We start from the raw sequence: 13,923 nt of genomic DNA on the forward strand, positions 1-13,923 counted from the left end.
CTTGGCTCCTCCAGCTCCCCCCACCCCAGCCACAAGAAAAAAAACACCCCCCCTCCTGCTTCTGTGTATCCTAATGCGTGTTTCTGTCATTCATTTTCCACCCCCTCCTCCCTCTCTTACCACCTGATGGCTTCAACTGCTTCTCTCGCCTTTTTTTTGCTGTGAAACGCCGATCGAGGCGGCGCATATCTGCATAATCACAGCATGAAGACACAAACCATTTAAAGACGCACATTCAGACAGAAGGATCTGCTCAGCGATAGTGACAGCAGCTTCTGAATGTGAATGTGTGTCAGCTCCATTAGGCATTTGTTTTTTTTTTCATTAGGATCTAATCTCTGTTATCTTCCATCAGTGTGAGGATTATTGACAAAGAGAGGGTCACAAAGATAATCAGGACAAATGGCAGTCACAGATAAATGGACTGACATGTAAACACACACACGCACACACACACACACACACACACACACATGTATTGTGTTTATGCTTTTTACTAATAGCTAGGGAAATACTAGCTGTTGCATTGTTTTCATCTTATCGCAATCTTAAATGGATAATTTGTCATATTTTTACAACAAATTCATGGTTCTTCTGACTTTTATTACTGCCTGCCACCAGAAAAGGCGGGCGGTCATAAAAATGTGTTTGTGTGTCTGTATGTGTGTGTTTGTTTGTCTGTTAGCAACATATCTCATGAACCATTGGACAGATCTGAATGACTGAGACACACCAGTTTTACTTGTGGCTTCATGGTGTGGGGAGCCGGATCACCTCTGGCAGTGATTTGGGAAAATCTGACAGCTCAGCGCTACATCGGTGACATCTTGCATCCGCATTTCTCACCCTTAAGATCTGCCAGATCTCGAGGGTCACTTACTGCTGTGAGCCGACTTGATGCAGGAGAGGATTCAGCAGCTGGACGACTCCATTCCTTGCTGATCCACCACTTGTATCCAGGCGCAAGGAGGTGTCGCCCTGACATCGGACCAGCAGTGTTCCCCCTGTTATCCATTCGATCTGATATTGTAATCATCGTAATACAGTCAAATGACTTTTCAACACGTGCAGTTTCTTTTCATTTCTGCCACTCCACCTGGATGCTTCACTTTTTTTGTCATTTTTTGTAATTACAGGAACATAGAAAACATTTTTTTCTGTCTGACTTTTAGGCTTTCTGAACAAAAGATGTGCGTGACACATGTTATGCCCACAAGAGAGGACATTAGTGCAGTGAAGGAATGTAAGAAAAATATGTTTATGTCAACTCTTTCAATTGATAGAGAATCATGTTAGTTTTATCCAACTGTTCTTATGCAGACATATAAAGAGAAGTATGATTATTATGAAGAAATTATCACAGTTCAAACAGTCTAAGACTCAGAATCTTGTATAACTATAGCAGGCCCTCCGGTGTGACCACAATAGACAGTCTGATGACATAAGACTCAGGGAATAAGCCACACAAGGTTGTTTATTAAAGTGCTTTTTTTATTGTTTTCTGGGAAATTCTCTTCTTCAGCTGCAGCACGCTGCCTTTAGGTGTCATTGCATCAAGTTGACAGCAAATCAGTATGTCATTTGGCCCCAAAGAGCATGATGAAGAACTTTAATTAAAATCAAAAACCACTGTTGTGGAAAAAATTAATCCAGGCTCAAACTGAGAATCTTCTTAAGAGTAAAAGTTGATTACACTCGTCGACAAGGGAGAGCAAACACATTCTTCAGCGGATTCTGGATGCTCCAACTAACAGAATGTCTGTCTGTTTATTGCATGCTGGGACTCCCCCTCTGTGTCCGAGCAGCTGGTTCATTCATTTTACTAAACAGAACACCTGAGACAGAATCTGGTTTCAACCAGCACTGTGGTGTTTAAGACCTTGACCAACATCTCTGCCCTGAGAAATACAGACTGTGCTTCTCTCTAAGTCAATATAGATTACTTAAAAACAGATAGACACAGTCTCAAAGCTTACATGAGTGCATCAAACAGCATTAAATGTTATTTTTTACCTCAACACCACAAGAAAAAGTCTTGGATTAAGAACATTTATTAAACTTTTTGTATGTATATTTCTTCATGGCAGAGTTATGCACGTTTTGTGTTCATTTTCAGGATTTTTGTTAGTGGTGGACCAGTGAACTTTTTTTCCCCATCACCTACAAGCAAAGAGCAGGCCGTTGCTCCACCTTTTCCCTCAGATTGCTTCATTTATTTGTCCTTGTATCATAAACTTGCTGACATTTTCGACCTGCAGTTGTCTTCCTCATAATAGCTCCATATAACACTTCTCCGTTCTTTTTATCTCCTTCACATCATCATAATGTGGCTGTACGACTGTTTCAAGGGCACTACTGGGACATCTAAACAACAACCACATTTAGATAGCCAAAATGAAAAATGAGTCATTTCAAAGAGAAGGGAAATATTAAAATTCAAATTCTGAAGCAAGTAACTACATGAATATATGTGTGCTGTGCAAAGACCACATAAATGGCGCTGCTGAATGTTTCAGTCCACCATGAGCAGAGTAAATTTTTGAACTGAAGTGCTGATGAGATGGACTGAGCACACACACACAGTACCGAGGACGTTGTTCGGTTGAGAAAACAGCGACAAACTGAAGGGTGTCATACAAAAGTATAGAGGTTTAATATTTGCTGCTGTCACGTTCTTTCACATCAGTTTTTGAGAAAGAATTGTTTTCCGAATTATATAAAACAGGCCCTCATTTGACTGTCTGTTAGCCTAGCCTGGAGGAAGACTTCTGCCCTTTTCTCCATACTCCGTACTCTGTGACTGATGTCATGGCTGATAAGATACTAACTACTGATCACTATTTGACAGGACATCACTTCAAATTTGACCAGACTGTCCTTTTAAATATACTCTTTACTTAATTAATTTTGCCAGAGCAAGTTGATCAGAATAACAGCATGACAAAACTTATCTTGTTAGAATGTGTTGTTCTTATTATTACTAATCTCCTTTGTCATGTCTGGTTTTTTTTTTTTTTTTCCACAACTCTCTGTTTTCTATATCTTTTCTCTGTGTCCTGTTGTTTCACAAGTGTTTCTGAAGTTCAGCCATTCGGTGTTTAAAATTCAAGCTCGGTCCTTTGCGAAACAAGAAAGCTGTAATTCCCTTTCTCTCTCTCTGTCTCTCTCCAGCTTTTTGATGGAATCGAGTGCGAGTTTCCTATGTTTTTCATCTACATGATGATTGACGGTAAGCCTCATTCTATCCATTGTTGCGGTTATGATGACTCAGAAGGACGAGACGCTCTTACACTAGCATTTCACAGAAGATTACATTTTGCTCCTTGCCAGGTTTTCAAGGAATAAAAGAGACATTTCTGAAATATTTGATTTACATCATCTGCCGTTAAGCTTGAGAAAGTGGGCAGGTAAAATTCAAAGAGGTTCAGCCCTCTGCAAAAAAAAAAAAATCAAGCATACATACTTGTTTAAACTCTACTGACATATTTATTTGTAACACAACCTATTCAGGGTTCATTAATTATGACTCAACTCTTCCTTTTGCTTTGTCAGCTTGAAAATGCAAAAAAGCTAATAAACTGATGTTACCATAAAAGAAATGGAAAAAAAGGAAAATAAACCAACAAACTCCTGTTTTCCTCTGTACTGTAACTTATTAGACCAGCCAACAGCACCACACAATTGTTCTGTACAATTTAACCTTCTATATATTTAGTGTCCAGAAGACCATAAATCAGTGTTTTCTCGAACTACTTGAAATTTTGGTGATTAATGTTGTTTTAAGATGGCAGCAGTCCACTTTGGTCTCGGTCTTACTCAGACAAGCCATTAGTTTATCAGTACGGTCAGGATTAAACTCGGTTTCTCCAAACTGAGGTCATGCAAAGAGCTCTCTACAACATGTAAGATATACCGTAAATTGTCCAGAACCTTTACTTAATAAACCCCTTTTTAAAAGATTTGAACTATCTCTTAAAGGACAGTTGTTTGATACTACTATCTTTTCTTCAGTTTCAATTGACACAAGTGATCCAGTGATCGTTTTTTTTTCCAGCATGTTTTCCTAGTGGTACCAGGCTTCAAGAGGTTCTTGAACATTTATCTTATCTAAGACCCTTTTTAACTTGGCTAAATCCAAGTTCAGACTACACAGTTTAGTGTAAAAAGTGCCATCAACTTGTTAGATTGTACAAGCTTTATAACAGGGTTGTCTTAGGATCAGGAGTTTTGAGATTGTAGTACTTCACACTACATGACTGCTTTTTTTGTTGTTTGTTTGGTTTCTTTCTTTTTTTTTTTTTCTACAGCAGTTACAGCTGTCACATAAACATTAGGCAGCCAAGTCTGTCTCTCCTCATTAACCTTACAGTATTATTCAATTAGCTCCTCTTGTTTGCCTCACTTGGTTGTTAAAGACTCCGCAGCACGGTTTGTTTCATTCAAGTCTGTCACGATGCTGCAGGCTGGAAACATCAAAGAAACATGAGTGTTTTTTGACAATTTTTTTACCCAAATGCTTCTCAGACTGTATGTTCTTGTCATATTTCTCAGCCAGGTTCCCCCCAGCCATTGCACTCCCATTGACTGTAATTCATTCCTGATATCTGACACTTTAACTAGCACTCCGCAACATGTCAGTGAGCCTCACAAATTAGGTTTTTGAAGATTTCCTACACAGTTGTTGACAGCTGATTGAACGCAGATTGATTTGTACGATTGGGTCATTTGTCAGCAACTTCCAAACGTGTTTGCAAAGAGAAGGTTGGTCTTAAAGTGTTGTAGTTTGAGTCTGGATTAACTTGCATTTACTTTTTTATCAGTTCCGCTAGCAGACTCCTTTTGTAAAACATTTACAATTTAATGCACACCCTGAGGTTTTATATGGTACTAAAGCCAGAAATACTTATAAATCACTGTGACTGAAAGTGTTAAAAAATAGTCTTATCTAAATGTAATACAAAAACACTCAAAATTTGATTTCATGGAGACTTCAACACTTTAGCATGAAACGGGAAAGGATGCAAAATGAGCTACTAAGAGTGGGATCTTTTGATTTTTACTGCATATGTGAATACAGAGTACCTGCTTGGCGGCTGTGCACCAGGCATGCAAAGCAGATCCGTGTTTGCCGAGAGTTTTCTACAGACACACACACACTGCTCATCAAGTTCACTGAAAAGTCAGCATAGTCACAACAAATTTAGATGTCTTCAAAGAGTCTTTTGTACACCACCCCCCCCGATGTTGACTTTTAAGTTGCACATATTCGCAGATACTGTTATTAACTTTACAGCAGGTCCTCAAAATCAAATGGAATGATTTATAGTTTGTGAACTTAGTATATTTCCCACACAAGAAGGTGTCATTAACCCAATGTGATTGTGTCCTCATGAATAGTAAGTGCTTGCAAACTTAGACATGTAAATTATCAGAAACACTAAGTGCTGGAATCAACATCTGGTAACTTCCTCACACACACACACAGAGGACATATAGAATATTTAAAAAGTCTTTCAAAATATAAAAGTGTGTGTGTGTTTGTTGCAGGGGTGTTCAGAGGAAATAAGGAACAGGTCAAAGAATACCAGGACCTCCTTGAACCCATCATCTTCCAGTCTTATGAGGGTGAGTTATCACATAAATACACACGGATTTAGCAGCTGCTGAGTGAAGGGCAATCTGAAATGCGCACACGTACTCACACGCACACACACAAACACATACACATGCAATAAAACTGTCTCATTTGTAATATCAGTGTGGTTTATTTTAGAGCTTTTGCCGCTGTCCTCTTCGTCTCTCTCTCTCTCTCTCTCTCTCTCTCTCTCTCTCTCTCTTTCTCTCTCTCTCTCCTGAGTGATGAAAAACTTTCTCTTATTAAACCCTGTCATACATATTCACACACCACCTACTGTGGCTGTGGCTTACAAGGGCGTTACATTGTAATGAACTCAACCTTACCTCATAAGGCAAAAAGATGCTTTTCTATTCACCTGCCACCATTGCTGTGAGGGGAGACATTCAAATAATAGGGATGTCAAGAGCTTGGACTTTTTTTTTTTTTTTTGCTGGCCCATTCACAATAGAACAGGAATAATTGGAGTGCAGAGAGGATAATGATGTGAGACGTAAGTTGCCCAAGTTGTCTCCATAGAGCCTTTGTAGTCATTCTGTATGAATTAACAAAATTCCTCAAGTTAATTGGCTGGGCTTTAGAGGATAACACAATGGCAAGATTTATTTTTTTTTTTTTTTCTTTCACTAATAATGCTAATGAAAAGTCAAATGCCACAAACATATTTGCCGCCATCAGAAGCAGTAATGGGCTCCAGTTGATTTAGCGAAGCATCTGCACACGGCGTGCAACACACTTATATGCTGAGGCAAACTTCTATAGCTGTGCTATCTGCTAAAGCTGTGTCTCTTTACTCAGATTACTGAAACTGGATTAAATTCTAGGATGTCATTTGTTTGTGACGTTGAATTGTGTTTTCTGATATAAATAGGAAGCAAAGGATAGCGCTAATTTTTAACCTGTAAGCACTGTCTTTTACACCTGACAGATAATAAACAAATTTGACAAAATATAAGTGTGATGATATGGCATGAAAAGCTCCTGCTATACTTCATCATATTCTTATTATTATTTATTTTAGGAAGTTGGCATGTTACATTAGTTTTAAACTAAAAGGTTTCAGCGCTCAACCACAGTTGAACAGCAACACCGTCGACTGTGACCATGGTGGGAATGTGGAAGAAGGGAATTTAGCTGTGATTTTGGAAGAGGTATTTTAGAGAGCTTGAACACATGAATGTTGGAAAGTTTCTCCGGAATTGGGTCAAGACTGTCTCCCCAGTCGCCTGGGTGCATTTGTGATTTACAGCAGGAAAATCTCCTCTCGACTCCTCTGATGTTAATCTGGAGTGGCACGTTGTTAGGGCGCTCAGGAGGCAGGACATGATGCAAAACCAACTCTGCCAAAACTGTTGCACTGTTTTTTTTGGAGAACATTGAGATAGGCACCTATCTGTGATGGTTAATGATTTTTGGCATTGGTGTTATTACAAAGTGTGTTACAGTGTACAGTTTTAATTAGAGAATGTATTTTATTCTTTTGTTTTTCTGGCCTGGAGAAATAAAGTTTCATCCCACTGTTGACAAGAAACTGAACTTGAACTTTAACGTAACATACAGCTCTGCTGCTGTCTGGGTTTCCCATCAGCGCTCACCTGCTTCATCACGCATGGACTCATTTAGTCCTTTATCGGAGATGTAACAGAGATGTTCGATAACTCTGCTGAAACTCGGGACTGAAAGTTGCAGAAATATGTTTCGCAGCTCTCCTCCGAAGCATATTTAGAAACTTTCAGGGATGCAGTGTTGTTCGCTCATGATCCATGGCTGGCTTCCCATCTATTAGCATAAGAATTTCTGATTCCCACTAATTACTACCCTAAGCTGTCAAAAACGTTATTTTTTTCTCAGGCAGATTGGCAGGCCGGTCTGGTATAAGTAAAACGTTCAGGCAATTGCAGGTTTTAATAATAAAAGAAAAGTTTAAGTAGCCTCCTGTTTTTAAGATAAAGTTCTTAGGTAAGTGGGTAAAGAAGAAGATTGGTACCATTAGTGAAACTATTGAAAGAGCCCATAATACAGGTTCATTTTTGTGTCTGTTCTCGCCAAGGCGGTAAGATGTTCTTTTCAAGTACAAAATTGGTTCAGAAATTACTCTCCGAAGCAGAGGTTCTGGGTGAAGCTGCTGCTGCTTTCTGTGTGTCCCCAGTGCAGACTACATATGGACAGTCTTCTTTATAATCTGGAGTTATTGTTGATTGTTTTTTTTTGTATTTTTTTAACTCAGAGACACACATGCAGTGAAGAAGCCATCTATACAAACACAAAACTCACAGTAGTCTTTTCTCATTCCAGGTCATGCTGTGATTCCTAAATACTACTATGTACCGGCTGACTTTGTGGAGGCCGAGCAGAACAAACATGGGAGCCAGAAGCGATTCCCGAGCAACTCCGGCCGTGACGGCAAGATGTTCTTATGGGGTCAGGCTCTGTACAATATCGCCAAGCTTCTAGGTACATCCAAGTCAGTCTGATATGGTAGTGTGTATGTTCTCCAGTTACTGGAGTTGATTGATTTTGTATTTGTGTTGTACATTTATGTAAGAGGTTATTGTTTTTTTGCACTTTTTTATTCTATGTTTAAGCATTTTGTTTGTATTTATGTGGATGTGTTTTTCTGTTTTTTTACCTTTCCAGTGGATGAGCTGATCAGCCCTAAAGACATTGATCCCGTCCATCGATACGTGCCGCGGCAGGATCAGCGCAATGTCAGCATGCGATACTCGAATCAGGTAAAATGATGTGCAACGATGTGCCCGACTGCCATCACTGGGCTTTTATCTGAATTCTGAACACTTTATCTACCAACCTATTAGCATGAATATTATACACCCTTTTGACATCCATTATGAATGCAACACCAGATTCAAGTACTCATTATCTTGTTCTCACCTTTTAAATGTCACTTACATATACTATTTAAGTGCTTGTGGTCTATAAAGGAGGATCCATTCACTACTACAAATAAGAACTTACTTGTTGGAGGGGAAAGTAAATCTCAAAAGTGCATTTTACTGAGGCAATTGAAGGAAACCGTTATTGTTTGTCTTTCTGTTGGAGATTGTATTCTATAATTTTCTGCTTTTTGCTTTGTTGTTGTTGTTTTCAGAGTTATCTTTACATTTCAAAGCTCTGCTTCACACTGAATGACGACCCTATTACAACATAAAAAACTGGTCAGGATGTAGATGGTCTTTGCAGGATCTTAGTGAGGTCTTACGGGTTATATTGAGAAGCAACGTGCTCCGCATTATCCGTGAGAGAATAGGATAGATCCACGATGGTTTTGAGCGTGCACAGTACTTTTAAAGCAAGGTTGTGGTAGTTTATCATCTTGGTGGCTGTGTATGAGGCTCCTGGGTCTAAATAAACACAATTAAAAATGGATTTCATCCTTTTTTTAGTCACTTGTCTCTGTTGTCAGTTTTGGTAGATTATTCCAACCAACAAACATTGTCAGCACAAATGCATAAAAAGTGAAAGCAGCGTTGCATATCACCCACAGACCTCTCATGCCAAAGTTCATATCACACAATCTGCTCAGAGTGTGTGTTGACTTTCAGCTACTGTCACGCCAAATTTTAGCTTGATATTTAAAAAACAATTTTGAGTTCCAGCCATGTTGTATTTGATAAAGTTGCTTAGTTGTGAAGGATATCTTAAATTAGGTTGGCTCCAAAATGTAACCAGTTATTGATGTACATCCTATGGATCCTGTTTTTAGAGTTGAACTAAAATTCATCCACTGGTTTCATGAGATAGTTCGCTAACAGACAGAGCAATGAATACATGCACACACAGACATAGGCAATTACATGATCGCCTGCCTTTCATTGTGGAGGGCAACAAAGAGGTGGTGTGTAGGCTAGGTACTTGCTTTATTCGAGTGCTCAAATACCTGTATGCTTAAGTATGACACTAGTATATTACTGAATTTATATTTAAGTGCTTCAGTTTTAGGAAATGTGGTTTTTATTTATAGTTGAGTTTTGAGTGTTGATAAAAGTTGTCAAACTAGATGAATATAACATATATAATCTGTACTGTGCTTTAGTAATTTTCCACTGGGCTTGCAGTATATCATTCACTTGTGGCTTCCATTTTGGTTTTAACAAAATTCTACTTTAGCTGCATTTGCTCTTTCAAACGTCTTTATATTTCGTCCACAGCCATCACCACAGGGTTTTCCTGTATCCAGCTTTTCTTCTCAGTGCTGCACTCCTCTTTGTTGTGTTATTCATACGTGCTGAAGTCTTAATTGCATTTCACCCATCAACAGCAAAGCAGCAGACGTTATCTTATTTTACCTTGCCGAGGGCCAAACTTGCAGATGAGGATTAAACTCGGCCTATTTGCCTCTCTAAATGGCAATCATGTCTGAGGTTTAATCCATATTGAATATAGCCGGCAGCTCTGAGGATAACATAGATGAAAGGTGGAGATACCTGCTTGATGCAACATTCTTCTGCAGTGTGTTGAATGTTGTTTTGTTGCTTGGCTGATAAGACAGTGGTAGTAAAAGGCACACAAAAACGATAGGCTTTTAGAGATATGAGTCAATCTAAATGTCTGCAGAAGGAACAAATAAAAAATAATAGTTTGTATCTCTATTGGTCCAGAAATCTTTCAGGGTATTTACTGTTTGGTTGCAGGCAACTTTTAAACTTTTTGGATCATATCAAGTAGGTCTACTTTTCTTCTTACAAGATACTAAGCACAGTGAAAAATGGTAAAATAGTGGTTTAAGGGCTGACAGAGTAAATGCATAATTATTAAAATCAGAATATGTGCATTATCCAGGAATCATTTTAACTGGAATCAAACTGTGATGATTTAAAGTCTTGTCTTCGTCAATAGAAAATCAGCATCAGCTTGCTTGTATGCAGCGTGATTTCTCCCAGTTTGAAAATAGGCTCAAATACGGTGCTCCATTGTGCTGGCACCTTCGCCTCTTTGAATTCAGCATCTAAACTAGTATGCCCTCAGAGCAAAGACTGGCTCTGTCAGGTAGGCGGCATAATTTGTCAAGACTATCAGAAGTTTCATCACAGCAAGACTATGTAAGAACTGCATAGAAAAGCAGCACTGCAGTTTGCTGTGAACCTGGCGTCTGATGGTAGCAGGCACCACCCAGCGTGCAGCCCATGAGCAAAGGCGATCCCGCTGAGTTTGATGTTTTCTCTCACATGCGTTTCATGGAAATGTATGAGAAGTTTAAAGCCAACTTTATGTCTGGGAAAACTGAAAACACTATGGGCTTTGTGACTGATATGATGTGCTTTCTTTGGCCGATATAAATGGAATTTGGCGTTTGTAAATCGTATTAATGAGATAAGCTACCTGAGTATCATAAAGTTCATCAGATGGGATAGTACAAATCCATCCCAGGCAAAGTAGGTGGAATAAATGTAACAATAGGTGCTTTCGGGCTACACTGGATATGTTACCAGTCTGTATAACAATTTTAAATAGTTCAGCTTTTCCTCCTTTTTTTGTAGTCCTTATACTTTAATTACATTTAATGGGTCATTTTTTGTAGTTTCTTTTTCAAAGTAGGCATTTTCTTAAATCAGTAATGACTCTTGAGTGACATAAAGTATTCTCTCATCTCCCTTTACACTCATTTGAATTTGAGTAACATCCCATTTTTAATCCATTAAGTTTAATATGATGTTTGTCCACTCTTTGCAGCTATGACAGCTTCAACTCTTTTAGGAAGGCTTTCCACAAGGTTTAGGAGGGTTTATGGGAATTATTGACCATTCTTCAAGAAGATAATTTGTGAGGTCAGACACTGATGTTGGACAAGAGGCCTGGCTTACAGTCTCTGCTCTAATTCATCCAAAAGGTGTGTTCTGTTGGGTTGAGGTCAGCACTCTGTGCAGACTAATCAAATTCTTCCACACCAAACTCCCTCATCCATGTCTTTATGGACCTTGCTTTGTGCACTGTGATGTTGGAACAAGAAGGGGTCGTCCCCAAACTGTTACCACAAAGTTGGAAGCATGAAATTGTCCAAAATATCTTGGTATGTTGACACATTAAGAGTTCCTTTAACTGGAACAACTCCTGAAAAACAACCCCACACCATAATCCTCCCTCCACCAAACTTTACACTTGGCAATATAGTGTATTTCGAGTGGCAAACTAAACACCCTTCCAGCACTTGCACTTTTAAAATTATATTTGCTTTGCTAAACTATAAGCTATTTCACTGTCACTGCTTTCGGCTTTGGTGTGTTCTTTTTTGAACTTGAGCAACACAAAGCAAACTCATCAGTGGTATGAGTTTTGGCTTCTGTAACTCCTTCTGCTCAAAGCTTGTAACTTTCTTTCAGTCATTGGTTTAAAAAATGGTGGTGCGAAAGCAAACATGTAGGTCCTTATGATTGCTATGTAGTGGGACTAACAGTCCTCATAACCCTTAAAGAGTAACTATTTGGTCCAAAAGCACCTGTTATGTAAACTCTCAACTCACTGAGCTACAGCATGGAACTGTTAAGTATGCAGACAATCTGATAAATGCTACCACTCCAACAAAAGACTAGATATTTTTTAACCAGCACATGTTCGTTCGACCTTCATTTGTGAATTTTAGGTTTTCACTTCTACATAAATTATGCCACTACTATATAGGCATTTATCCTGGAGGCTGAGCGTTAGCTGTTAAAACGTTTGAGCCACAGTTGTTCTCAAATTAGATCTCAGCGGCATTAAAAACTTTCTCCTCGTGAAGTTGCTGAGCACCCAGGTGCAGGTTATTACCTTTTAAGCACCACATTGAGTACATTCTGCAACCTGGCACAGGAGCGTTGGAGGTGTTTTGCTTTACTGCCTGCAGATTTTCAGTAAAACCCGACAAGTGTTCTGTTCCCAGAGCTGAACCGCTGAAAAGCTAATGTGAAGTCACATTTTACTTGAAAACATGAATGCATCAAATTAGCACTTTCTTGTTCATGTGTCAGAGCGCACCTTGTGCCCTTGCCCTCGGTCTGGAGGAATTAGATGCAATTGTTTATTCACTCTGCTGCTGCTGAGACGAGCACCTCGTTGGATCAAATGGTCACACAAATCATAGACTTCAGCCACTCTGTTCTCCTCCATCTTCCATCACCTCTCTCACCTCTCTTTCTATTCTTCCTTTTAGCTTCTTTTGAACTAGTTTACTCAAGCTCTTAGTCCTTTATTCTTCTTCTGGCTCGTCTTGTGTTTTTTTTTTCTTTTCTTTTTTTCTTCCAAATCTCTTTGCCCCACACCTTTTTTTTGACTCAGGCAGACACTTAGCTTTCATGTTGTGTTGGCAAGGAGACATGAGATGGGTGGGGGAAAAAAACCAGGAGTGAGAAGTGAAGAAAAGAGGCGAAAGAAGGGGAGGTTTATTCCCACTTTCTCCTGACTGTCGTATGGTTTAAGCAAGAAATGTTGTGTGACTATACAGCCCGTCTAGTTTGCTCTTCATCACTGAATTCCAGTGTTTGGTCTGCAGGCAGGAAAAAGCACGAGTGTGCTGAGCCTTCACATATTGTTAGGATCTGATTTTCAGACTCACTTCTTTTCTCCGCCATGCGTATATAATTTGCTTCCCATATTTTAACCATAAATAAATAAAAGCAAAAACAGTATGTATATACTGTATACATATAGTAGATCTAACTCTACAGGTTACTATCTCTTTCTACTTAAAAGCTCAGTGTGTTTCAGTGGTTTCACTGATATATAGGTTTGCTTGTGTATGTGTTGTTGTTTTCTGCTTGTGTATTCTTATTGTTTCTTTCTATGTAAATGTTTTGCTACCATTTTAGCTTTCTCCTTTTATTCATTCCACTGAATAACATGACTTCAAATTTAAAGAAAGCTGACATATTCTGCTCGTTATGAACACCTGGAAGCTAAAACATCTACTAGCTTTGAAAGTTTTATTTTTTTCCTATATGCACACAACTTACTTTTTTTTCTCCCTCCGATTCTGATTAAAACTGAAATAAATGTGTCTTTAGGCCTTTTTATATAACAGTTCTGTGACGTGGCTGTAAAGATGAACCATTTATTTAGGTGCCTCTGGTCTTTCACACGCTTTTTGAACCAAGTGAGCCAGCTTCTTCCTTGACAATGGTCACAATGTAGCCACCATCAAAGACCCAGCAGAGTGAAAGCATCACTGCTGGTCAGAGTGGAGCCAACCTTTTACTCATTTGGCTCTGGGACCACCTCCCTTTTTGGCTCAAAGGCATAACAGCTGCAGGTTGACTTCAATCCCCTTGCCACATCAGTTTCTAATAACCACACTA

General features: G+C 39.0%; 1 protein-coding gene across 3 annotated transcripts in view; it reads left to right on the top strand.

Annotated features, from left to right (window-relative positions):
• Positions 1 to 13,923, top strand: part of phkb (phosphorylase kinase, beta) — a 103,510-nt gene that overhangs the window by 38,597 nt on the left and 50,990 nt on the right. For all 3 annotated transcript variants that reach the window (XM_017425886.3, XM_017425885.2, XM_017425884.2), the window contains 4 exons: positions 3,172 to 3,229; positions 5,548 to 5,625; positions 7,931 to 8,089; positions 8,273 to 8,367. In XM_017425886.3, coding sequence (XP_017281375.1) covers positions 3,172 to 3,229; positions 5,548 to 5,625; positions 7,931 to 8,089; positions 8,273 to 8,367 — 390 coding nt within the window. The remainder of the gene's footprint in view (positions 1 to 3,171; positions 3,230 to 5,547; positions 5,626 to 7,930; positions 8,090 to 8,272; positions 8,368 to 13,923) is intronic.

This window comes from Kryptolebias marmoratus, linkage group LG15, assembly GCF_001649575.2.
Source record: "Kryptolebias marmoratus isolate JLee-2015 linkage group LG15, ASM164957v2, whole genome shotgun sequence".
Lineage (NCBI taxonomy): Eukaryota > Metazoa > Chordata > Actinopteri > Cyprinodontiformes > Rivulidae > Kryptolebias > Kryptolebias marmoratus.